The sequence below is a fragment of the Zootoca vivipara genome, chromosome 5 (assembly GCF_965207765.1).
Source record: "Zootoca vivipara chromosome 5, rZooViv2.hap1.1, whole genome shotgun sequence".
Classification (NCBI taxonomy): Eukaryota; Metazoa; Chordata; class Lepidosauria; order Squamata; family Lacertidae; genus Zootoca; species Zootoca vivipara.
The window spans coordinates 48,791,057-48,816,019 of NC_142588.1; the positions used below are offsets into that span (position 1 = coordinate 48,791,057).

At 41.4% G+C, this 24,963-nt stretch overlaps 2 protein-coding genes across 7 annotated transcripts in view; one reads left to right on the forward strand and one right to left on the reverse strand.

The window, feature by feature from the left end:
• Positions 1 to 12,315, reverse strand: part of VTI1A (vesicle transport through interaction with t-SNAREs 1A) — a 223,865-nt gene extending 211,550 nt beyond the window's left edge. For all 5 annotated transcript variants that reach the window (XM_035132411.3, XM_035132413.3, XM_035132410.3 and 2 more), the window contains exons 1-3: positions 12,049 to 12,315; positions 9,968 to 10,026; positions 3,450 to 3,560 (exon numbers count right to left, since the gene is read on the reverse strand). In XM_035132411.3, coding sequence (XP_034988302.1) covers positions 3,450 to 3,560; positions 9,968 to 10,026; positions 12,049 to 12,142 — 264 coding nt within the window. In that variant the 5' untranslated portion in view covers positions 12,143 to 12,315. The remainder of the gene's footprint in view (positions 1 to 3,449; positions 3,561 to 9,967; positions 10,027 to 12,048) is intronic.
• Positions 12,316 to 12,726: 411 nt separating this feature from the next.
• ZDHHC6 (zDHHC palmitoyltransferase 6) lies at positions 12,727 to 23,310 on the forward strand. 2 transcript variants are annotated; one of them, XM_088670584.1, is made up of 11 exons: positions 12,727 to 12,854; positions 15,146 to 15,912; positions 16,403 to 16,494; positions 16,674 to 16,833; positions 17,530 to 17,691; positions 19,126 to 19,179; positions 20,491 to 20,658; positions 20,948 to 20,989; positions 21,719 to 21,864; positions 21,954 to 21,994; positions 22,604 to 23,310. In XM_088670584.1, exons 2-11 carry the CDS (start codon positions 15,844 to 15,846, stop codon positions 22,705 to 22,707), a joined length of 1,038 nt encoding a protein of 345 aa, XP_088526710.1. In that variant the 5' UTR covers positions 12,727 to 12,854; positions 15,146 to 15,843; the 3' UTR covers positions 22,708 to 23,310. The 2 variants fall into 2 exon arrangements, with proteins under 2 accessions (XP_088526710.1, XP_034988300.1); XM_035132409.3 differs by having other exon boundaries at positions 15,146 to 15,624.
• The last annotated feature ends 1,653 nt before the right edge of the window (positions 23,311 to 24,963 follow it).

Consider the following 24,963-nt stretch of genomic DNA (forward strand, 5'->3'; position numbering starts at 1 on the left):
CTTTCGTACAGTCACTCTCCCCTGGAATAGTCCTTTTCTGCTGGAGTGCTTGGGGGCGGAGGGAAGGGGGGGACCTCCAGGCACATGGGTGGGCCTGCATAAAAGAATAACCCCTTTGGTTCCAGCTTCACCTAGAGACTATACAGGAAAATCAGTATGTAAAAAGAGGAATGTACACAAACACCAGCTGCTTTTAACAATAAGGCCAAATGTCTCAATATGCACTGGTGAGGTCTCTTAGGCCTACCTGGATATACTGAGGACTGAACCTGGGACCTTCTTCATGAAAAGCTATGAGATGTTGTGGATAGGGATTGATATGTTACTCTATTCCTGTCCCATGCCAATTTCACATGTGTTCATTCCATCCCATTTTCATATTAACCTGCAATTAATTTGATTTGTTACCTGCCCTTCATCCTGAAGTCCCAGGGCAGGTCACAACAGCTTAAAACAGAATGTTAAAACAGTTTAAAACAAATTACAATCACAAAAATAAGATGGGTCCTAAAAATATTCACCACAAAAATCAGGATAAAGAGAAGCATATTCAGTATTCAATTAAAACTGTCTTGTGAAACTACCAGACATGGGAACTCTGGGAAGGGACTTCCACAACTTTCAAGCTGCCACAGAGAACAACCTCTGCCAGGCTGCCAACCCAATTTTCTGTGCGTGGTGTAACTACCAAAAGGGTCCCCCTGAGCTGAACTGAGAGAGTGTGTAGGCAGTATTTCATAGATTTGAGGCCTAAGTTGGAAATGAACTAGCAACCAATACAGTTGCTTTAAAACAGATGTTATATGAGTTCTAAATGGAACCTCAGCCAGTAATCTGGCTGCTGCACTTTGGACCAACTAAAATTTCACTTGTTTTTAAGGGCAGTTCCATGTATAGCACATCACAGCAATTCAGTCTATATGTCAATACAGCAGCGGTATTATCATCATCATCATCATTATCATCATTGCCATTTATGTTCAAAAGGAGCCATAGCTGGCAAACCAGCCAGAGCTGGGGAAAGGCACTCCTAGCTGGTAACGTAATCTGAGCCTCCTCTGACAGTGATGAATCCCCAAGATATGGACATGTTCCTTCCAGGGGAGTGTAGCCATGTCTAGAACATGCCATCTCCACACCTCCTGGACTTGAGATCTCAGGACACCTTTCTCATTTCAGGATTCAGCTGCAGTTTATTGGTCCACATCCAATCAAAAACCTTTACTACTACTGCTGAACCAACGGAGAGCCAGAGCTTGGTTTAATCTGCATATTGATGATTCTATTGATGACAGCTCCTAGTGGCTTTATGTCGTTGTTACATAGATGTCAAACAGCAAGGGGGAGGGCAAGATGGACCCTGTGGAACAAAATTGGGAAAAGTGTGGAATCCGAAAAAAGAACTATGTTCCATTCCTCACAATAGTTGAGAAGCACAGATCAGGTTAATTTGTATCAGAATTCATAGAAATCTCTATCCCTTAATCACCCCCAGTTTTGTGCAGAGCATCATCTGCTATCTTTCTGTTAAAATATGAGACTATATCCCCTGTACTAACTGGAACCTGATGTTTTTACTAGGCAATGTCCTCAAGGGAGAAAAATTGTATTGTCTATAGTTTTCATTATGGAACAAATAGTAATACAATTAAGTTATATCCAGTTCCATCCATACAAATGCTTTATAATATGAAAAATACATTGGTTTTTGAATGGCAAAACGGTGATGTTTTCTCCACAGCATTATTAGAAGAGGATGCTCATTTATATACCTGCAATACTGAAATAAGAATCACTGGTTTCCCAAAAAGCAGCCAAGTTAGCAAAAACTGTTATGAACTTGTTTCAGTCTGTCAATTTCCCTTTAAAACAATACAGTACTTGGAAGACTTCGGCAAATAGCAAATTGCAACTCCACATTTGGCCACAAGATAGCACTAACTGCACAACACTCAACAAGAAACAATTTTAAAACACACATTTGTATTTTTTGAGCCTCCAAAGTAGATAAAAAAAACCTGACCAATAATAAACTCCATAAGGCTTTCTAAACTGCAATCAGTGAAAACAGCTCTAAAGATTTTATATCATGTTAGCTGCAGCTTCCTACTTGCATCTCAGCAGACTATATAAGCCAGGCAAAACACAAAACAAGTTTATTTTCCTTTCATTTTTGTCTGGTCCCCCCCCCCCCGCAATATGTACATGCTATCTTTTAAAAACTAGTAAGTACAGAGTATTTTCTTGTGTGCTTTGTGCTTTTTATTCTGTGGGATCAATGCAACTACAGTACTAAAATAGTTATTTCATGACTGTTCAAAGGGAGCACTTATAAACTCTGTTTTACTCATCCACACAGAAGTGGCATCTAAGCCTTCTAGGGGGAACTTTAGATGTTGTACCTTAAATAGTTCCTTATTTTGCAACAGGAACTAATAGAGCTGTTTCTCCTACACAACTATTCTAGAATATGGAAATGCCAAATAATCTGTTTGACTCCCCTAATTATAACTGTGGCACATTAACAACTTAATTTGTTATTACTGTATCTCGGGAAGGCTCATTATCTCTTGGAATACATGGGCAGATCTCAAGAACAAGTAAGGAAGAACCTGTAGCTTGAATTGAAGCTACATTATAGCATATGGCTATTCTGAAGTCCAGTTTTGCTTCTGTCAGTATGTTATTGCTGTGTAATAAAAGGCAAGGCAAACCAAAATACATATGGTACTAAATAACACCTTCTTTAATACCTCTTGCCTGGAATACAGGAACAATGTATTAGCCAAAATGAAGAAAATAGATCACCATTGTAGAGCTAATTATTGGGAGATGCAGTGCATTTTTTATGGGGGGGGGATGAAGGGGTACGCATACCGCTAAACATTTTGTGAATCTTTGTACTTTTGTCCATTTACTGTATTTATTTTTCCTTATTTGAACTATAAAATGGTGATTTTCTTGAGTCAAAATGAGAGAACGCCTAAACATTTTTCGGGGGGGGGGGGAGCACTGGGGAGGTGTATCTGTACCATGAATAGACTTATGTCATTCATATAGTGGAATGAATGACAAAAGATTAAAACATGGTAATTACTGCCTAAGAAAGCCCCCCCCAGAATGGCCATGATGAATGAAGGGTGTGTGTGTGTGTGTGTGTGTGTGTGTGTGTGTGTGTGTGTGTGTGTAGAAACATCTGACACTGGCAAGGCCGGAATGTAACCTATATAAAAATCACATCTTTTGCTCAGCCTATTTTTGTATCTGTTCCTGCCCAAGCCTAGCATACAGCCTACAGAAGGTTGCCTACAGCAGAATGTAGCTCTTTGGCTAAAAAAAGGTCCCCCACCTCAGCACTACAGCAGCTGAATGCTAACTGAAGATAAGGCTTGTTTGCAGCAGGTGCAACATGTTTCCGCTCACAAAACACCGTACGTGAATCAACTCACAAAATCTGCTTCAAGTTTTTCCATTTCTTGCTTGTAGCTCCTCATTCTACTGCTGTACATGCCTCGGCTCTGTGGAGGGATTTCTCGAACTTCAAGCTCCATTTGTTCCAGCTAATAATTAAAAACAAGAAGGGGAAGGGTGTATGAGAGAAAAGACAAGCTGAATTAAGTCAGGAAGGGTCATGTGGCAGTTATGTACTACATTGTTGACAGGAGGGAAGTGGCACTGCTTTCCTATTTAGCGATAACCTGACAACAACTTTTCTCCCTGCACCGAGGGCCTTCTAGGTGGCTGCTCCCAGACTTTGGAAGTCCCTCCCCAGAGAAGCTAGACTGGCTCCCTCCTTGTTGTCCTTCCGCTGGCAAGTGAAGGCTTGTTTGTTCCAACAGGCTTAGGTGGACTGGCAGCTTTTAATGAAAGGGCTGCTGCCATGCTATTTTTACAGTAATTATTGGTGTGGCTTTAATAGCTTTTATATATGTGTATAGTTTTATTTCTATTGATGTTTAATAGCTTTTTAATGAGCCTTTTCCTATGTTTTTAGAGGTTCTTATATTTATATGTAAGTTGCCTTGAGTCCCATCAGGGGAAAAGGCAGGGTATAAATAAATATAATAATATTAATAATGTCTCAAACTCCATTGGGCTATAACAGCTTGAACTGTTACTCTCAAACATGTGATCCTGTGAAATAGCCACTTGCACACCATTTTTCCTTTGCTTCAGAGCCCTCCATTTAACTGTTGTTCCTGAGCTTCATATTCACACTGCTTTCTCCAAATTTCTTCTCCCTGTCCCATTCATTTAGCTGCTTTAACTACACAGCAGTTTTGCAAAAACTGCTCTCCAGCAGTTCTAAAAATGCCTGTTAAAATAAAAGAAATGGGGAAAGGATGAGAAAAAATATGCAGTTAACTACACTCCTTTACTGTGTCATTTCAGGTGATACTGTCCTCAGTTATGAGTTTCAATACACAGAAAAGTTGTGGCAGTGGACGTTTGGGGAGGATGTATCTATGTGTATGCTTTACAAACAAAAGCTCCCTGATAACAGGGGTGAGTAAGCTGCTCCTAGAGACCATGACGAGCTTTTGGGGGTTGAAGTAAACAGTTCCAGGTTAGGTGGCTCATGCGGGTGACTCAATATAAGGCACCTTCACACAAACGTCTTTTATACATCTTTCCCCAGAGGTGAAAAAACACAGGTTGCAGTAAGTTAGGAGACAACAAAATCCCTGGAAAGATCAAAGACACTGGAAATCGCCTCTTTCCTCTAAGGATAAGGCATCATATAAAAATTTCACATTCTTTGTGTCAGATGAGCAATGTGCAGAGTTTACTAATTTACTGATAGCTGAACAACCTAAAAATAAGGGATTGAGGCTGAAACAGTGTATGTTCCTCCTTTGTGCAGATAGTAAGATACAGAAAGTACCGGTAAGATCCTGAGAGTATAAGCAAGTCAAGTACTTCAATATCAGTTTATAAAACTGCTATTTGTCTCATTTACAAATTCACTGGACCCATTAACCCACATTTGGTGATTTGTGCACATAGATGCCCTTTCCACAAATTCCTTGTAAAATGTTAGCAGATATGGAGAAAGCATAGACAATAAAAATTAATTAGATTTACATCCCACACCTTCTTCCAAAGGATCCCACACTGGCAATATTACATATGTGTAGCTCCTGACAATGACAAGAATCATGAATCTGTCCAAGAAGAACAAATGAACTGAAGCAATTAAAATGATTAACTAGTTTAACTTTGAAGAAACAAACGATCACCAACCTGATTTGAGCAGAGTTAGATTGCCTAGACCCAACCCCACCATAGGACTGCTATGTAAAAACTGCATGCTTTGGGTGGCAATGTTTCAAGTTTGATTTTTACTTCAACCTGTTCAGAAGACCTTTTAATGAGTTGTATTCCTTAGCCAGTTTTGTTAAAATTGATTTTTATATGCAAGCCTTGACATTAATCACCAACACGTTAAGTAATTGCTGAAAGTCAATAATTGCTTTAAGCACCTGTCTAAAAGTGTTAGCAACAAGATCGGAAAACAAAAGTATGAACAAAAAATGAAGTACATTAAATGAAGATCATCATTAGGATGGAAATGTTAAAACAGGATATTCTTTTTAATCTTAGAGAAAAGTCAGCCAATTTTGTTCGTATTATGACACAAGGAGGAAAATAATGAGCTGTTAGCTCAACTTCTACTCATTCCAACATTAAAAAAGACAGAGAACTATTTTGCAGAAAGAAGTAGACTGAGTGATTGGTTACCACAAAGAGACAGTGTCCTTAAAAAAAAACATGAACAGGAGCTTTTCTTTCTTTCTTTCTTAAAGAGCTATGGTGAAGGAGAGATTGTCCTATGGTTATTTAGTTATCAATGCCTTTTGTAATTAATAATTTACCTTTATCACTTACGTGAGGTAGGAAATTTCCTTGTCATCCTTACATGTTGATCAAAGAAGCTAAAGCATAGATTAAATGATCTGTCAAAGGTCAGAGTACCTTATGCGGATTGCTTTAACCATTTCATAAAATGTGATAGATAAACATTCCCTTATACAGCTCATGAGCTGAAGGATACATCAGTTCTCCTTTAATTAGCCTTGACCTATTTTTCTATGTGAAATATAGTAAATATGAGAACCAGAATCTAAGCTATGGTACAAAATCCAATTTGGACTGCTATTGGATTACTGGTCATTCATTGCTCTTAAAAATAGGTTGCAATCAGACTTTCAGCATTTATCACCACCCTTTGAAGCTTCACCCTACATACCTCTGAAATTAAAGGTAAATCATGAAATAGGGAGAGCTCTTTAAGGAATGATAAAATGAATGCTCAGAAAACTTCAAGAAAATACACTTCTGGATGAGACTGAAAATGTAAAGGGAGCTACAGTATATCCTGAAGTAAAGTTCATTGTGGAGGTTTGGACAGGTCCTGTACACCATTAATGATGATGCTTTAGCTTATTTCTCTATACAGGTATGAAACAGATATATATGTCTTGTAGAGGTCCAGCTTTCCAGCATAAGAATATAAAAATGCTATTTGGACACATTGTATTATCTACGACGTACCAAAATATAGGCTATAAACTTAGATTCCTTTTTGAAGTGCATGGAAATAATTCTACATGGTTATGGAATTTCCTCCCCACATTGAGACTAACCTGGTACTATATATATACAATGTCCCTCTAGTAACAACTGAAGGGTTTTTTATTCATTTGTCAGGCTTTTCAACAGTTTCTGATTGTTTTGATGCCAAATCACTAGCTGCTATGTATTCTTGTACTATTTATTCTTGTATATCTTATATTTTTAAACTGCCAGTGACCTTTTTTCATCTGATTACCTCCACTGCCCCACTGAAAATCCTTATACAGATGAAAAAGAGTCTTGTGCACAAAACATGATGGAAGTTAGTGAACATTCCTTTTGGAACTATATAAAAGTGGTTATAGCTTTTTCTGAATGCCTAGGACAGAAATTCTCAAATGTGCTACCCCAAGGGCTTACTTGAGATAATTCAAATTTACTGAAGCCCATCAGTCACAAAAATGGTAGGAGATGGAAGCAGAGTTTGGTATCTTAACATTTAATCCATCTTTGGAAATTGCCAAGTTCTTTGTCAAAGCATTTTTTCATGTGGCAAGGAGTACCATAGCTCAGCTTTCCTAACACTAAGTACAGGTATTTGTTTTAGAGGTATTGTGATTTAGCATCCACATTTAAGGCAAGTTTGCTGATCCAGAAGCTCTCAGTCAGTAGAGCATGAGACTCATCTTGTTTCGACTTTGGCAGACCAACACGGCTACCTACCCGTAATAAATTTAAACTCTATCTATCTATCGCTGTCTGTCTGTCTGTCTATCTATCTATCTAAGTCATGGGTAGGCAAACTAAGGCCCAATCGCCTTCTAAATCCAGGCTGTGGACAGTCTGGGAATCAGCGTGTTTTTACATGAGTAGAATGTGTGCTTTTATTTAAAATGCATCTGTGGGCTATTTGTGGGGCATAGGAATTCATTCATTTCCCACCCACCCACACCCACACAAATATAGTCGGGGGCCCCCACAAGGTCTGAGTGACAGTGGACCAGCCCCCTGCTGAAAGTTTGCTGCCCCAATAAGTGATAGCATACCAGATGGTTAAAAGGAAAAGTGGTACCAGAGATGCCTGCAACCAGGGCCAATTGACATATTACAATCCCTGCATAGAAGCTATTGAAAAGAGGATCTGCATGTCTACGGCATCTCATTCACCAGCAAGAACATACAGTGTTCCTTACAGTATGGGTGCTGTGCAAGAATGCATGGCATTTTCATGGTGACTCTCCACAAGAGAACAGCCCACACACATTACGCTGCCAAGTGGATGTGTAGCAAACTCCAAACAGAGGCTAGTATACTTTCAAAAGTCACTAGCTCATCTGACCCAGAAGATGTTATTTACAGCCCAAGTACCACACAAATCCATTCACTGAGCACCTCCAAGAACAGATGCAATACTCTGTGGTATTCATCATTCTGCCAGCAACTGAAGTAGCCCTACAAAACTGAAGGTTATGGGAAGAAAGTGAGGAGATTCATTCTCTTTCACACCCACAAACTGAACCCACCATTTCATGCACATGTTTGTATAAACAAAGCCATTCAGATACATACAGGCACAGATCCCACTCCTTCAGTTACTCTTAGCCTCCTTTTGCTCACCATAACAAGTATGCCAATGCCCTTTGACAAGTGTGGCAAGCCCAATCTTTGGGCTCCAGAGGTGTGTGGGAAGGACAATGGTTTGTCCACTCCACAGCCACATGCTCCATACAGAGAAGCTGTGCTGCGGTAAAGGAAGCTGCCAGCACTCACTCCGGAGTCAAAAAGCTGGGATGGGGGAGCTTCCTAGGCTGGATCTACAGAGATATTTAAAAAATATATGAAAACCCAATGCAAATTACTGTTGACTTTGGGTTGCAGCTCTATAGCACCATCTGGTGTCACATTTTTATAACACACTTATAACGTTATCATTGACCTGTGTAGCTGAGACCCTTGACTAGCCTCTGCGCACCTCAACCATTGGCATAGCCAGGATTTATTTGGGGGGGGGTAGGCTTTATGTTAGGGGGTGGCAGAACCGAGTTATCTGCAATGCAATTGGTCAGTTAGTTGAGTATGTTTAGTTATTTACTACGCCCATGACCTCAACAATGCAGCAGGCATATACACACTGCTTTGCTCCCTGATTCAAGGTTGCAGCCAAACCAGTGACCACCACCTCCTACCTTTTCTAATGTAAAGCAATTAAATCAGAAAACCCAGCACCTGCTCCAGCTTCAAAGTTGGAGCTGGGATGGAGACCAGAGAATTGTTCCGGATCTTGCATAGAGGCACAGTATGATGTCAGTGACAAGGCAATAAAGCATGTCAAGAGAAACAAACATTGTGTGACCCCTGATTACATGGAAACACAAACAGCAGGTACCAAAAAAAAAAAAAGAACAGTCATGCTTTACATAGCTACTGAGTTTTGATGTAAAGTCAGTGGCACACAGATTTCCAGTTAGATCTGTGTGCTCCAAAGTCTGTCAGGAAGCAGATTTGACTAGGGAGAGATCTGTGAACCAGTAGTTCATTATCAGAAGTGAAGCAAAGGGCCAGGTGCATGAACTGCAACTATAATACGCACAAAACATGCACAGTTCACACAAAAAGAGCATCCACAGCTGATCACATACCCATCATTGCTTTCTCCCTACAATTATCTCTTAACCACTCCTCATTCTAGCCAAGCTATGACGAGATGCAGACAAGTTGCTTGTTCTAGCACAGCCTGCACAATGTTAAACACCTTCCCTGGGTTTTTGTTGTTGTTTTTTTGTCACCCTCTGGGGAAAATTTTAAGGTTTGTAGCCCTTTCCCACATTTGTGGGACAATCTACGCTTACCCAAACCCCTCAAAATTAAGAACAGGATAATGAGAAATCCCCATATCATTATGCCTCTATTGTTCTTTTCCCTAGATACAAAGTTCTGCTGTATAGTCAGTGCTAGTTTTTCCAGCAGATGCAACCTGTATGACTCAATGTGTGAACTGCTGAGAAAGCAGAAAGCCTGGTGCACTGGTGCCATCAAACTCAGCAAAGAGTTCGAATTCACTCCCATCTCTCAGCATGGGATTAACTGTTTACAAAAACTATATTCCAACACTCTTTCATTTTAGGATCTTTTCATTTTCTTGTTGCCTCTTCCAGTAAGCTTCTTGGATAATTTACCTCCTCTCAGCCTTCCGCAGCTACTTTTGTTGTCTTTCATCTGCTTGCCCATACCTTGACATTTGGAACATTCCATGAGCTGCTCCCCACCTCTAATAAAAGATGGACATTATATGATAAATAGGCAATGAATATCCAAAGCAAGGACCTCTACACAGCACTGTAGCCTGCTCCCACTCTCATATGGCAGCACTTCTGCAGAAGTGAGAACTTACCAGCTCTCTTGCTTCTTCCAGCTGCTTCTCCACATTTGAAACCATTTGCTTCTTCTCATCTGAAAACAAAGGGGGTGGAGAGGGAGCACCAGTGAAAACAGTTCTGTTAATGTGAACTTCTATACCAATTTCATCTTCCTCTGTCATTTGGAGAGCAACAGACTCTTGCAGCTTAACTCGTGTGAAAGGTGGGTGTCTCTTTTGGGTACATTTGTGCTACTCAAGTTTTTGTTTGTGTGTGCCTGGAGAAAAGTGTGGTGTTTATTTTCTGGGACTCTGTACTATTATCAACCATGGATTTTTGAGTTAATGATCATATCTTTGGAGTCTTTTATAAGGTGAGAGTCTGGCCAATACTACACAACTGTGGGGGTTTTTAAAGCCTTTAATCCACACACCCAAGTTCTTGTGCTTTCCAGATGTTTTGGATTACAACTCCAATCAGTTCCAGAATACACAGCCAATATGCAGGGAATATGCAATTTGTAATCTAACAAGTAGGGAGAGTGATGTTGCACTCAGGTCTTGTTTGCAGGCTTCTCATAGGCATATGGTTGGCCACTGGGGGAATGGGATTTTGGACTACCAGCAGGCCTGGTAGAGGTTGGGAAAGTCTACTTTAACCCAACATTGTTTATTTTCATTCAGCAGTGTGGTGGTACATTTTGAAGTACATGAGCTCATCACAGTACAGTAGTCCCAAGGAGAGTCCAAATATATTGACCCATTATTATATACATACCAAAAAGCAGCAGTACATATCATAATACCTAATTTGATAAAACTAGCCAGACTGCAATCCTGGACATAGTTTCCTGGGATAAACATGGTTGAAGCAACAGAGCCTTTTTGCTTTATTTTCTTTTTTCCAAATTATTTTTATTAATTTTCCAAATTATTACAAATCAAACCAAATTAAATTAATTTAGGTTTTTTGCTTTATTTTTTAAAATTAATTTTTTATTATTATTCTTTCCCATACTGACCAATAGCATTCCTAATTCATGCAAATGGTAACATCTCTCTGCAAGATTGTCTGCATTTCTAATTAAAATCTAATGGTTGCATTTCAGCTGGCTGAAGATCTTTTGTCAAAGCTCTGGTTAAGCCTTTGCAGTCAGAAGTCAGCACCACTAAGTTCACTGGAGCTTACTACCAGGAGACCATGTATAGGATTCCAATCATGCTGAGCCTAATAAATTGCATGACTTCTCCCATGCTAATGTGTCACAATCAAACCTAAAAGCTGCTCTGGCAGAGGATGCCATCAGGTCTCCTCTGGAAAAAGTCCCAGAAGTAGTTAAATGGGCACTTGGGCTGCAATTCTTTGCACACTTACTTGGTAAGTAAGTCAGAAGGCCTTACTTCAAAACAGGTGTACAAAGGGCATTATGCGGTTTTCTATAATAGTGCGTTCAACTAGCAACAACCGGACGGGCTACAGATCTGAAAAAGAACTTGATTTTAAGGACTGTACACTGATGAAACGCAGCAAAATGGATCAAGAACTAGAACCAGGGCCAGATTTAGGTTTGATGAGGCCCTAAGCTACTGAAGGTAATGGGGCCCTTTATATGTCCAGCTGTCCTTTGTCAACAACAAATTGTTGCTGTTTTTTGTGTTGAATATATGCTATATGGTAATTTACGGACCTAATAGGTATCTAAAGCCATTTGCACATAACAAAATATGTATTTTATCAAAGTAATTGTTGAACTGAAATACAATTAAGAAGAAGTATATTAATAGTGATGGGGGGGGGGACAAGTGACTGGGGCACTAAGCTATAGCTTGTTTAGCTTATACGTAAACCAGGCACTGATAGGACTCAAGAGAAAGAGAGCACCTTGTCTGGACTCTGGAGTAGCCCACCCACCCAGCCTATGAGAGATGGGAGCTATTCTGCTGATGTCCTGCTTGTGGGCTTCCCGTAGATGTGGGTCAGCCGCTGGGGGAAACAGGCTGCTGGACTAAAACGGGGCCACCGGCCTGATCCCACGGGGCTCTTCTTTTGGCCTCACACCCGAGACCAAGAGGTGCCACAGCCGGGAGGCGAACCCTCTTCAGCCGCCACCGCTCACCTCCGAGCAACTTGGGCACCTTCCCGATGCGGTTCGTGATCTCCGCGGTGAGAACCGAGAAGTCCTGCTCGTAGCCCTCGAAGTCGGAGGACATTGTGGCAGCGGAGAAGTCTGGGTTGGAAGGGGGGAAAAAACAACCAAGCGAAACGGCCCTTTGAGGAACAGAGGCGAGTTGGCGGGACCCTCTTCCTCCTCCTTCACCACCACCGCCGGCAGCCGAGGAAACCAAACTCGGCTCAGCCGCTCGCCGCTGCTCCTGTCAGCGCTAGACTTCCGGGTTGCGCTCCATAAACAACATTCCCCCGCGGAGCCGCCGGGAAAGGTTCCGCTCGCCCACCGCTCGCTGGACCGCCCGACCGCCTTTCGCCGGTTCCCAACCTCTCCTGGCAAGGCAAGCTGCTCGGCTTCTAAAATTAGAAGCCTGTTAAATCAGGCGGCGGGCTACGAGCTGAATCGGACTCGAAAGTTAGTCCGAGCATGGACAGAGAGCTACACTTGCTCGCTCTCCGCCACAAAACGGTGGCCTCTTCGGATCCCGTTTATCTCGACGGCACGGGCAATGTGCGCTTGTTGTGTTTGAGGGACGTAATTCCGAGCGCACCTGCCAGGTTAGTGAGGGCGCAGCGGAGTGAGGGCGGAACCGGAGGGTTATTCGTCCGGGTCCTACCAAGGTGCCCCGGGGAAGTGGCCGCGCGGAGCAGCAGGCGAGGGAGCAATCGGAGGTGGCGCGCGGTGCAGGGCTGGTGGGCGCCGTCTCGGGAGGACGCGGCGGAGCCTGTGGCTGGAGTGACTCTCGCCCTGCGCGGGTAAGGCGCCTTGTTCTACCCCGGGCGGGAAGGGCGGCCGCGGAGCCACTGGAGCCTCCTCGTTCTCTTCTGCAAAGGAATCCCGGAGCCCCTTTCAGCCCCTGGGGAGGGCGGGACGGAGGGGCTGCCTCGCGATCTGCCTTCGCCCCGCTCTCCTGGCTGCCTTTAGCCCCTTCTTCCTCTCCTGCTTTGGCCATGAGGTTTTCGCCTCTTTCTTTCTGGGTCTTTGATTGCTGCCAGGCAGGCAGGCACCCAACAGGTGGCGCTTTTCCTCTGCAAGAGGATGCGGTGCCGTTTCACCTGTGGAACTGCTGCCTGTTGCGCAGCCGGTAAGAGACCCGAATGCCGAGAGGCCCTAGTTAGCGGGTACAAGACCTGCTCCCTTTTTTCTCTGACCGCGTACAGGGATGCATTTAATTATTATCCGGTTATCTGGGTTTTATTAAAGAATTCCCATGGGGAGACCAACGCCATGGCAACAAGCCCTGGTGGGGGGGGAGCCTCTGGCGGCTTAAAGAAACCTTCCAGTGGCTTTCTTAAGTAGAATTTCCTTTTTAAATTATTTGCAGAAAGTTTTATGTTTGTGCTCCTCACATCAAATTGCTTGATCTGAAGGAGTTTTCAATGTTTGATGTTTTATTGTGTTTCTAATTTTCTGTTGGGAGCCACCCAGACTCCAGAGTGGGCGGGGTCTAAGTAATAATTTCTCCTTCTCCTCCTCCTCTCCAGCATTTTACAGGCTTCTCTCCTTCACTGTGCAGTTCAGTGCTAGTAAGCTAGAATGGAGGCAGCTCTGTCACATTTCCCTTTATTTTGTGTTCCAGCCCTTGGCCTGAAACTAAGTAGCTTCTCCTTTAGTGTTTTCATACTGCCAAGTGGAACGGTGAAATTGACTCTTGGAAGCCAAAAATTCTGCAAGCTTCTAAGGGTGGATTTGATGCTTGTATGAAATGACCAAGTAGATAGTCCTGAGGCCAAGCAGAATGTGGGAGCATAGTAGCAGCAAGTTATGATGACATTTTCCACAACAGGGTCCACAATAAGTATTTTCCAAATTTCTCATAGCTCATATGTTCTCATATGTTGTCGTGGGAAAATTGTAAGAACTGCCTGCTCTGGGCAAACCTCACCCTCTCTGTTCTGGAAGCTCCACCTAAAGTTGAGTAAATCCCTGAAGTAGATTATGTGATTCAGATGTAACTGATGTAGAGTTGTGATAGTTTCTTGGTCTCTTCTGTTGCCTGACTGGAAGTTGGCAATATCCTGTAACAAAATACAACAATATATTTCCCAGTAGGCATTTGGGGCTTAAAAGAAGTTTAACTTTCACAATTTTTCTGCAAAGGCCACAAATAAATAAATCACTCTGTTTGGATATTTATTTTATAATTTGTGCAAAAGAAATAGTTTGTGTTCCGTCCATTGATTATATTTAATGGCAGGCTGAATGTTGCCTCTGCTGTTTCTCTCTCATCTGTTATAATGCAAAATCACTTTAAATGTACGGGTGCTTGATGGACACCTTATTCTTTCTTTGTACATTACCAAGAGGGAAACATAGCTGGCTGAATGGACTGGAAGAAGTGGCTGAAATCCAAATAGCTGCTTAAGCACCTTCAAGGGGTGTGTGCTACCAAGTCTCATTTTCTTTGAAAAGCTGAACTCACAGTCACATCACAAACTACCAGAGTCTCAAAATCCCTTTGAAGAAAGATAGCCCCATTGGACACATGATTCTAGTTTCACGTTTCTTGGAATCCTTGCCAAGAAGTACTGAGGATACAGAATTATGAGTTCCTTATGCTTTCAAGAATGGGCTGAGATGAGTAACTCAAAAACAGGAAGATTGTTCTGTCTGCTTAGTGAAATAATTGTGCTTCATTTCCTTAAATAGCTGTTTTTGTGTATAGCAGATAGGTCAGAATAGACAGGAGGGCTATTGTCTGGTTTGGTTTTCTACCCCCCCCCCCCAACCAAAAGAAGTATCATAGTTTGTTACTGTTCTTATTCCATAGATGAATCAGATTTCATGTTAAATGGTGCTTTTTAACAATCTGAGAGCTGGGCAATAAGCAGAAGAGGGAATGAAGGGCATAAGGACGAAGTCTGAAGGACACTTGGCTCATTTTAAAGCCAATAAACTGGGGGTTATTGGTCTGGTGTTGTTACGTCTGAACTGGGCCTGTGTGAGAAGCAGCGCTACATTTGTCAAGCTGTTTTTCCAATCCAAATAATTTCTCTTTGAAAGTATTGTTATTACTATTGTTTACTATTGTTCTCTCTCTGTTTAGGTGTGTGGTAGAGGCAGCCTTTCCTTCAGACACTCATGCTGAAGAACTTCTACACCTGATGAGTCTACCAGATACCGCAAAAGGCTTAACTCCAGCTACGTTGCACATGCTATTTGGACATGTAACCATTGCTATAGAGATGAAAACTTACGACAAGTGGAAACATATACCTGAAAGGAACCACCTGAAATAGGAATTCACGTTGTTGCAAAATGGGAATGCTTTGTTCAGTTATCAGGTTTGAAAATCTCCATGAACTGAAGCGACTGTGCCACTGGGGCCCCATCATAGCTCTCAGTGTGATAGCAATATGTTCTGCCATGGCTATGATCGATGCTGTTCTGTGGTACTGGCCCTTGGATACAACAGGAGGAAGTATCAATTTCATCATGCTCATCAATTGGACTGTTATGATTCTCTACAATTACTTCAATGCCATGTTTATTGGGCCTGGATACGTTCCCTTTGGATGGAAACCAGTAAGCAAATGAAATATGTTTTTAACCCATCACCATCTCTCTCTTTTTTACTTTTTTGGGGTGATCACAGCCTCCTTCCCAAACCTACCAGATCCTAGCCTAGGACAGGATCTCTGGACCTAGTTTTATCATGATCTGTAGAATCGGATCAAGATGGGAGCTGAATTTTCCCAGAGCACAATAGGAAACTCACTGATAACTCAGTCACCATCTTGAGCAATGTTTGTTGAGTATGAAATCAGCACCACATGTGTGAAGTCAAATTCAGTGATCACCTGGTGGCCTCTGGTGAGTAAAAAGTGCCTCCAGGTGACAAGGTGTACTGACCGTGCATCAGCTGCCAGTCAAATTATTCTCTTCTAAGGGGAACTTTCAAAATCTTCCTTCCTTGGAAAAAGATGGTTTAGAAACAGGTTCGTTTCTGGTGACTTCCTTGTAAATAAGTCCTGTTGACCAAAGTGGGGCATACAGCCTAATTTAATGTGTATTTACTTACTAGGAATTTCAGTTTTATCTTCTGTTAGTTTCTGGTGCCCCATAGTGGAAATGTTAATACTTGTGGGTATTGGTGCTTAATTATGCAAATGAATATAATATACTGAATTATCCTGCAAAGTTCGTAGTGCAGGGGTTTTTTACGAGTGAAGGTTGAGATTGCCATCTCATGACTGCTCAACCCAATTAGAGAGGAAGCTACACCCAGACAGAATAGCAAAAGAAAGTATCGACTGCATATTAGACTTGCTCCTTACTTGCCTTCTTTTTTTCTGTTTTTGAGGAAAACTCTCAGGACTGCATGTATCTACAGTACTGTAAAATATGCCAGTCTTACAAGGCTCCCCGCTCTCATCACTGCCGAAAATGTAACAGGTACAACTGCTTATGTCTGTATATTGTTCAAGTGCCCGATTGATAATCGTATAATACCCGGAACTGCTGAAAATGGGGTTGGAAGTGGCCACTAATTAAGCTTTAGTGATTGGGAGTGAGAAGGACTGGCTGGTGGTATGTTTGTTGAACAGGACTATTAAACTTGGATTGCTTCTTAGGTGTGTGATGAAGATGGACCACCACTGTCCCTGGATCAATAACTGCTGTGGGTTTCAGAATCATGCCTCCTTCACTCTCTTTCTTCTGCTAGCCCCTCTTGGATGTATCCATGCTGCTTTCATTTTTGTCATGACCATGTACACTCAGCTTTATAACAGGGTAAGAAAAAGCTCTTGACATCTACAGAATTGAGTTAATTAACGTCTGGAAATATAGGTGCTCCATCCCTCTTTAACCCTACCGTGTTTTACATCTGCAGATATAACAGGTGTCATTTGTTGTGTGATCAAACGCATGCCATCCTGGCACCAATACGGCTGCTGTCTCTTCGGAAACATGTGACTTTCGCTTTGTCCCGTGTCTAGACGGTGTCCTCTTTGTTATTTTTTCCTCTACCTGACCACAAGTTGCCTTTTCTGCTTATCTGCAAATAATCTCACAGGCACAGCTTAATACTGTTTTAAAGCAATTAAGAAATTAAGCTTTAGTAGAAAAGGAGAGCAAACCAAAGCATATTAATAAGAGAGAGAGACTTTTTAATTTAATCAATGCATTCAAAAGTTATTTCTGAGTTTGGGAGATCAGATTCCCCCAGTGGTACTTAGCACAAAACAGTGTGTGTGTGCCATCTGTGCAAGCTTGGGTTATCTTTTTTAAAAAATGGGGACCGCACCAAATATGTTCTTCAGGCAAGACATAATTTCTGAGATGCTCAACTTGCTTAGGTGTATGGTAAAATTTCTCAGTGAGTTTTGAGGCGCTGCCAAAATACTGTCATGCAGAAGCAAGATTCCTACCCGTTGCCTCTTCAGTCAGCAATTTGCCTGAATTGCTGCTCCTGGTTTCCTTTCATAGGTATCCTTTGGCTGGAGTTCTGTCAAGATTGATATGAGTGTCGCCAGAAGAGACCCCCGCCCAATCATTCCATTTGGGTTGTCTGCATTTGCTGCATCTTTATTTGCTTTGGGGCTGGCATTGGGAACAACTATAGCTGTTGGTATGTTGTTTGTTATCCAGGTGAGTCTGATGGTTTTTCTTACAAACTGGCTAAAATCTGTGAGATTTTGGTAGGACGCCAACCCTTGATGTTAAGGGGGACGACGACAATTCTTTGAGCCTTGTTATATTGCAAATCATTGTGTCTTCTGGGTCTTCTTTTGGTGCTGAGATGAGTTCATTTGAAGGTGCACCGTCATTCCCAATCAGCTGATCAATGCGGACAGCACTCATTCAGCAAGCGAGTTCTCAGCACTCATCAGATGATAGGCTTCATCAGTCGCACTCGGGAATTCTAGAGGGGCAGCTAAGTGGTGCAGCCCATCCCAGTCGCCTCGGTCCAGTGTACCTGAAGGAGCATCTCCACCCCCCATCGTTCTGCCCGGACACCGAGGTCCAGTGCCGAGGGCCTTCTGGCGGTTCCCTCGTTGCGAGAAGCCAAGTTGCAGGGAACCAGGCAGAGGGCCTTCTTGGTAGTGGCAGCCGCCCTGTGGAACGCCCTCCCATCAGATGTCAAAGAGAAAAACAGCTACCAGATTTTTAGAAGACATCTGAAGGCAGCCCTGTTTAGGGCTTTTAATAGATTGTTTAATAGATTATTTATTATTTAATAGATTATGTTTAATAGATTATTTTATTTCATTTTTCTGTTGTAAGCCGCCCAGAGTGGCTGGGGAAACCAAGCCAGATGGGCGGGGTATAAATAATAAATTATTATTATTATTTTATTACAATCCCCACAAGTGTTGGGCAGGTCAGAGTGGTTTGGGGGAAATGGTCACATGCCTGATTCAGACCCCTCCTGGGCCTAATTAGACCCATGTGGTAGGGGTTCCCCACCATGGCTATAGAGGTGAACAATACAGAGAGTAGTCTAACTGCTTGAGCTTTTACAAAGTTGCTTTTTCTCCATGGCTATTCTGATGATAAAATATTTCTTCCTTAAAATCAAGCAGGGGGTGGGAGACTCAACTCGTGATTCCCCCATGATTTAGTTGGTAAGCCCCAACTCTGGAATAATCTCACCCGAATTGTTTGTTTGTTTGTTTGTTTGTCTGTCTCTCACCCGAATTGTTTGTTTGTTTGTTTGTTTGTCTGTCTCCCTCATTGATGGTTTTCAGATGTCACCTGACAATTTTTTTATTTGCACAGGTTTTTGTAATCTGGTAATAGAATGTTTACTCCTCAGCAGCAATGTAGGTATGGCAAATCACTCTAGCCAGCATACCTACATATATGGCAATGTTACATTATATATACTCTTATATTCCTTGTATTATTTTGCTGTACATCACTCTGAGCTTTTTTGAAGAAAGAGCAATCTAGAGATATCCCACATCAATGAAGGAATATAATTCCCAAAAATGTTTCTCTGTAGGGTTCTGAATGCAGACCCTGTTAAGTGATTTTGGTTTGATATACTTCTGCGGATAAATCTCTCCTTTTCTTTTTTAGATGAAAGTCATTTTAAGAAACAAAACTTCAATAGAATCATGGATTGAAGAAAAGGTAGGATTTCGTTCTGATGCATCTTAAAAATATATTTTGCGTTAGAGCTGCTCGGTCAGCTGAGAAACACCCCCCCCCTTTCATTCAATGGAGGGGAGCCTTTGCAGATGCTTCCCTCCATAAAGATCCATAAAGACAAGGCTACCTCTTTCATTGAATTGACGAGTGTTTCCCATACTTAAGCAATATATGTGTTGTGTATCCAGGCAATAAAGTGAGCAGAAACGGGAAATAGTCTTTTAATCCTCACTGTGACTGTATCACTAGGGGTCAGTATAATATAAAGAATTCAATGCTTACTTGTATTAGATAATATTTGTTCAAGATGTACAAATGTGAAACATTTGCAGTATACAAAATCAGCTCAAGATAGTAAAACCAAAGTTAGTGTGATTCTGAAATGGAAGCAGTTTTGAAGTGGAAATTTTCTTATTATTGCATCTTTTAAAAATGCCGGGTTTTGATATTTCACATAAAATTCCACAGCCATCTCTCTGGGCAAAAGTCGATTCATTTAATCTCTACATCATTATATAAAGAACCTCAACCTATAACAATAATAATAATTATTATTATAGGTTGAGGTTCTTTATATTATTTATTATTATTATTATTATTATTATTATTGGTCTGAAATACAAAGTCTTAAAAAGCATGGTGTTCAAAAGCAACAATAAAATGGGTAACAATAAAAATGTTTTAAAGTAACTTTTAAATATATATAGAGAGAGAGAACTCTTTTTTAAAGCACCCTTTTAAAACTTAATTTGTAATGTTTTGCTGTATTGTGGAGGCTTAGGCCTTAGAAAGCAATATCTAAGTATGTAGGCCAATAAGCTACAGTATATAATAGCTCCTTCCCTCTGCTTCTTAAATACGCCAGGGTCTTCCCCTAGGACCCTGCAAATTGTAGTGATGCTTCTGACTCCTCATAGGTTCCTTTTGCTACAGGAGTAGCAAACCACATGTTACTACTGGACTATAATTTACATCATCCCAGAACATTGGCCATGATATTTTAGGCTGTAAGAGTTCACAATATGTGGAAGGCTATCCATGTCCTGGCATGTACTTTTGAGTGCTGGGTTTCTCTCTTTTTTTTTCCCTCCACCTGACAAGTACACTGGGTACTAGCTCCTTTTAATTCTATTTCTGGTCACTGTCCATTTCATTGGGAGTTGTGCATGATTTCTTCTGAGGCAAATGAGCCACCGTTCACTCTCCCCTGCTTCTTATATATTAAGGTACATATAGTCCCTAGGCTGTGCCTACAACTAGCTTTAGGATTTTCTTGTCGCATTGTACTTGCAGGCCAAAGACCGCATCCAATATTACCAAACGAGAGAAACCTTTATTTTTCCGTATGACCTGGGAAGCAAGTGGAACAACTTCAAGCAAGTGTTCACATGGTCTGGAAACCCAGAGGGTGATGGCTTGGAGTGGCCCACAAAGGAAGGCTGCCATCAGTACAGTTTGACTGTAAGCTACTATTCTTCACCTCCTTGCCCCCACCTCACTATGAGATTAACTTAACTATATTGAAAGCTGGGAAATTGTGCTCCAGTGATATGCTATTTCCCCAAAGACACTCAAATCAGCTAACAGTAACAACAGAAAAAAAGAAAATGTAATCCCCTAAAGAAAACCCCAAATGCCTCAATATACATTCAGAGCAGGAAGTTAACAATCTCCAACCCATTTAATGATTCCAGCAAAAATACCACAGAACTGAGCCAATCTTAATTCTCCTATATGTTTCCTTTTGCAGATAGAGCAACTGAAACAAAAAGCAGACAAGCGAGTGAGAAGTGTAAGTATGTCTGCACTGCTGGTGTTTTAGCATATTGCACTGAAATCTGCCTGGGCTGAATGAACTTATTAATATAATTTATTTTTTAAAATGTAAAATTTTGAAGTTAATTTTCAGTGATATTTTGGGGAAGCATTTCTGCTAGGCATGTGATAGTCTCATTACAAAATAAAGCATGTGTATAGTGCAGGCATGTCCAACAGGTAGATCGTGATCTACCGGTAGATCACTAGACGTCTGTGGTAGATCACTGGTGCCCTGCACCCCTAAAATGACCTGAACCACCAAAACAGGGCTTTCCTTCCCTAAAGAAGCTCAACAGCTTTTACATGAACCCCCCCCCCCCCCAACATGGGCCTTCCTCCTTCCTAAAAAAAGCTCAACAACTTTGACCTGAACCACCCAAAAAGGGGGTAGATCACTCCCAGTTTTTAACTCTGTGAGTAGATCACAGTCTCTTGGAAGTTGGCCACCCCTGGTATAGTGTATAGCAGGGGTAACTAACTCATAGACTTACCAGGCCCCCCCAAAAAAAAATTGTGGCCCCCAAGTCTTCCACATTTAATTTTTTTTTTAAGTTGACGACTCCTGTGGGTCTCTGGTAGGAACAACACCAGTCGGAAACAGAAGTCTGAGCTTGTGTCTCATTTTCAGCATGGATAAAGCACTTTGTAGTCAGCAAGTAGCATCAAGAAATGCATTTTTAACAGAATCTGACAAAACCTTCAGGTGCGGTACCAAGCAATAGAAGACTACAGTGGTGCCTGTTGCCCTCTTACAAAAGGCTTGAGGACATTCATCACAACTCCATGCACTGAAGAACCAAGAATTTCGCTTCGCAAAGGGGACCAGATTTTAGCCACCAGAGGCTTGAAGTTAGTACTCACTTTGTTATTCAAAGTTCCATTGAAATATAAACCTGGGGCAAACAGTCTTACCAATTAATTTATTCATTATCTTTCAGACACTGGATGTACGGAGACAAAATTGACTCGGCAACTGATGGTAATTTTGCATTTGTGTGCATTACACTTTTTAAACTATAGTGTTTCATTTCAGTCTTATAATTTAATCCAAAACTGATTCCCCAAACTCATTACTTTTCAATGCTTCCGCACACAGAAAGTGTGAAACAGAATCAGGTCCTGGTCGGCGAAATAGGTGTAGGGGTCTGATACAATAAAAAAATTAAAGATTTATATAAACATGGGGCTTTCGCCAGCCCCAGCGATCTCGAGTTCTAAGGGCAAGGCCTTCCGAAGATAACCTAAGAGTAGCTTGCAAACAGCATGTAAAACCTGCAGAAAAGGTGAATCAGATCAACACAGCATCTACTAGCGACCCAAACAAGAGCAATGTGCTCACCATCCATCTGCTGAGACTTATCTAGGCTAGATTTCACCAGAATATTAACTGCTTGTCCATAAACTGACAAGTGTTGTGTTGTTTTGGTTAGCGATTGCTGGACCTCTGTTAGAGAACAGCCAACATCACCTGGAGAGTACCCCATTTGGCTCCCCCTGTTCTACAATGATTTGGGGAGGGAGGGAAGTAAAGGTGCCTGGGAAATGCTATGTTTTATGGCTAATTTCTGCTGTTTTCTCTCACTGCTAGATGCCAACAGAATCAGAGGCTGGTTTCCAAGGAGGTGCGTAGAGAAATGCCTGTATGATTCTGAAACAGATCAGCCAATGGCCAAGGAGAAGAAAACAAGATAGCCCTTTCCCTGCTTTGCTTTTGGAAACGGAAAGGTTCCTTTTGGACCACTGTCCTTTTACTTGAAATATTCTGTACATTGTTCAGTGCATAAATCTATAGCAAAGTGTTTTCGTATGTGTGAGTGCTCACAAGGATGGCTCCCCTAGTGCCATAATCTTAAATACTTTTTGCCATTTCTAAAATGGAGAAAGCCATTCCATTAATGCCTTTTGATATTAAAACTTTGCAGGACAGAACATTTGACCTGTTTTCCTTTGTATTTAATTTTAGTAGCTTGTTTTATATTCTGCTTTCTCTGCCTATAATTGTTACATTCCATTGGCCTTTCACCCCCCCACCTTGGAAGCTGGGAAAAAACAGTTGGTTTAATGAATGCCAATGCTGGTGAAAGATTTGATACCTAGGATTATTTTAAATTTTGAAATCATGTGCATTCCCCCCCCCAGAATCACACACACACACGTATTATGTATGTATTATTATTCTATGGTGCATAGTAGCAGGTGAACTTACTGCTAAATTGCTGGATAATTTTTGCAGTAAATTTTTGTAGTAAAGTTGTATTATATTTGTCGTGAGCCTAAAAAGACAATATCACATTGCATGTGTAGTACCTTCATTAAGTTATTCCTGTTTGCACTGAGGGCTGAATGACGTGAAAATTGACTTCAATAGGTTGTATGTTGATGAGAAGTAATTAACAATGGGTCATTTGTTCATCTATGTTAAAGCAGGCAGTCGTAACTCAGGACCTCCTTTTCTTCTCTTCCCTATGCCAAATCCTCTGGTTGTCTGAACTTCTTCCTCATAGGCCACGGGTGTTATTTTTTTTTCACTAAATTTGTTAGCTGCCCCTCAGCATAGGACAGGTTACAGTTAAAATATAATCAAAGCAATAAAATGCATGGAGAAACATCAACGCCAATAAAAGCCAACTGAACAACAATGACAGCCATTTATATAAGATGTTGTAATGTTTGGACAACTAAACAATTCTCTGGTGTCAAAAAGACAAAGTTTATACTAGTGGCGCTTTTCGGGGGGGGGGGGCATTCTAAGCACAGGTTGCAACAACTGAAAAAGCCCTCAGTGCCCCTCCTAACATCAGATGGTGGGAGAAACAGGAGGACCTCCGGTGAAGGTTGTAAAGTCCCAGCAGATTCACATGGGTGTATCTACACACAAAACGTTCTGGAAATCCTTAAAAAAAAAGTTTTAAAAAATACATTGTCTTTTCCATAAGGAAGGCTCACCATCACCATCTAGTGTCACATTGTATATTGCACTTAAAACACACTTAAAACTTTGTATTTGCAACCATGGTAGAGGTGGTCCTGCAAGCAGCCAAATTCTGAGAGCCACTAAGGACTTCGAAGACAACACCCAGCACTTTTCTGTAATATTCACATTCTAAAGTTGCCTCTGTAAATATAAATTATCCCGTGCAAACTTGCAGTTAGAGGGTTTTGTTCCTCATCTGAAGTACTTGGCATTTCTCTTTCAAACCACCCCAGATATATCATCCAAACCAGCTCCTTAGTTTCATTTCCCAACAGTTCCTGCTCCAAATTGGTTCAACCCCCTCCCCTCAATAATTTTAATGGCAGGTTGGATTTTATGGCAACCCCCCCCCCCGGCAAATTAAATATCCTACCCAGATCACCCGCTAACTAATATGACCCAACCAAGCATTGAGACATCTGAATAGCATATTTCTCATTGCCCATTTCTCACGTCATACTTGTAGGACTTCTCGATGCCGCTGGACTAAATTTGGTTGACATCAGTTCAGGTTCTGAAAGCCCTGCTTAGTCATGTGGTCTAAGCATGGAGAATCATGATAGCTGCTAGTTGTACAGCTGTAGACACTAGTTTTCTCAGTTTTATTTTGGTCTTCAGGTTAAATGAGCGATTTAATGCAATGAGCAGCATCTACTAAGAATATAGACAAATAGCTCCGATTTGATGGGAAAGAGGTGCTTTGATAGCAAAAGTTGCAAAACATCCCTGACAGATCTCCCCTCTATATCCCCCAGCCCCCATTTGTAGGCTGTGTTTAACATGCCTGTATTTCTCCTCACCACAGGCTACCGTTACTAGTCTATGCTACAACAGATCAAAGGTACTCTAAACAAAAAAAAATCCTTCCAGTAGCACCTTAGAGACCAACTAAGTCTGTCATAGGTATGAGCTTTCGTGTGCATGCACACTTCAGATACACTGTATCTGAAGAAGTGTGCATGCACACGAAAGCT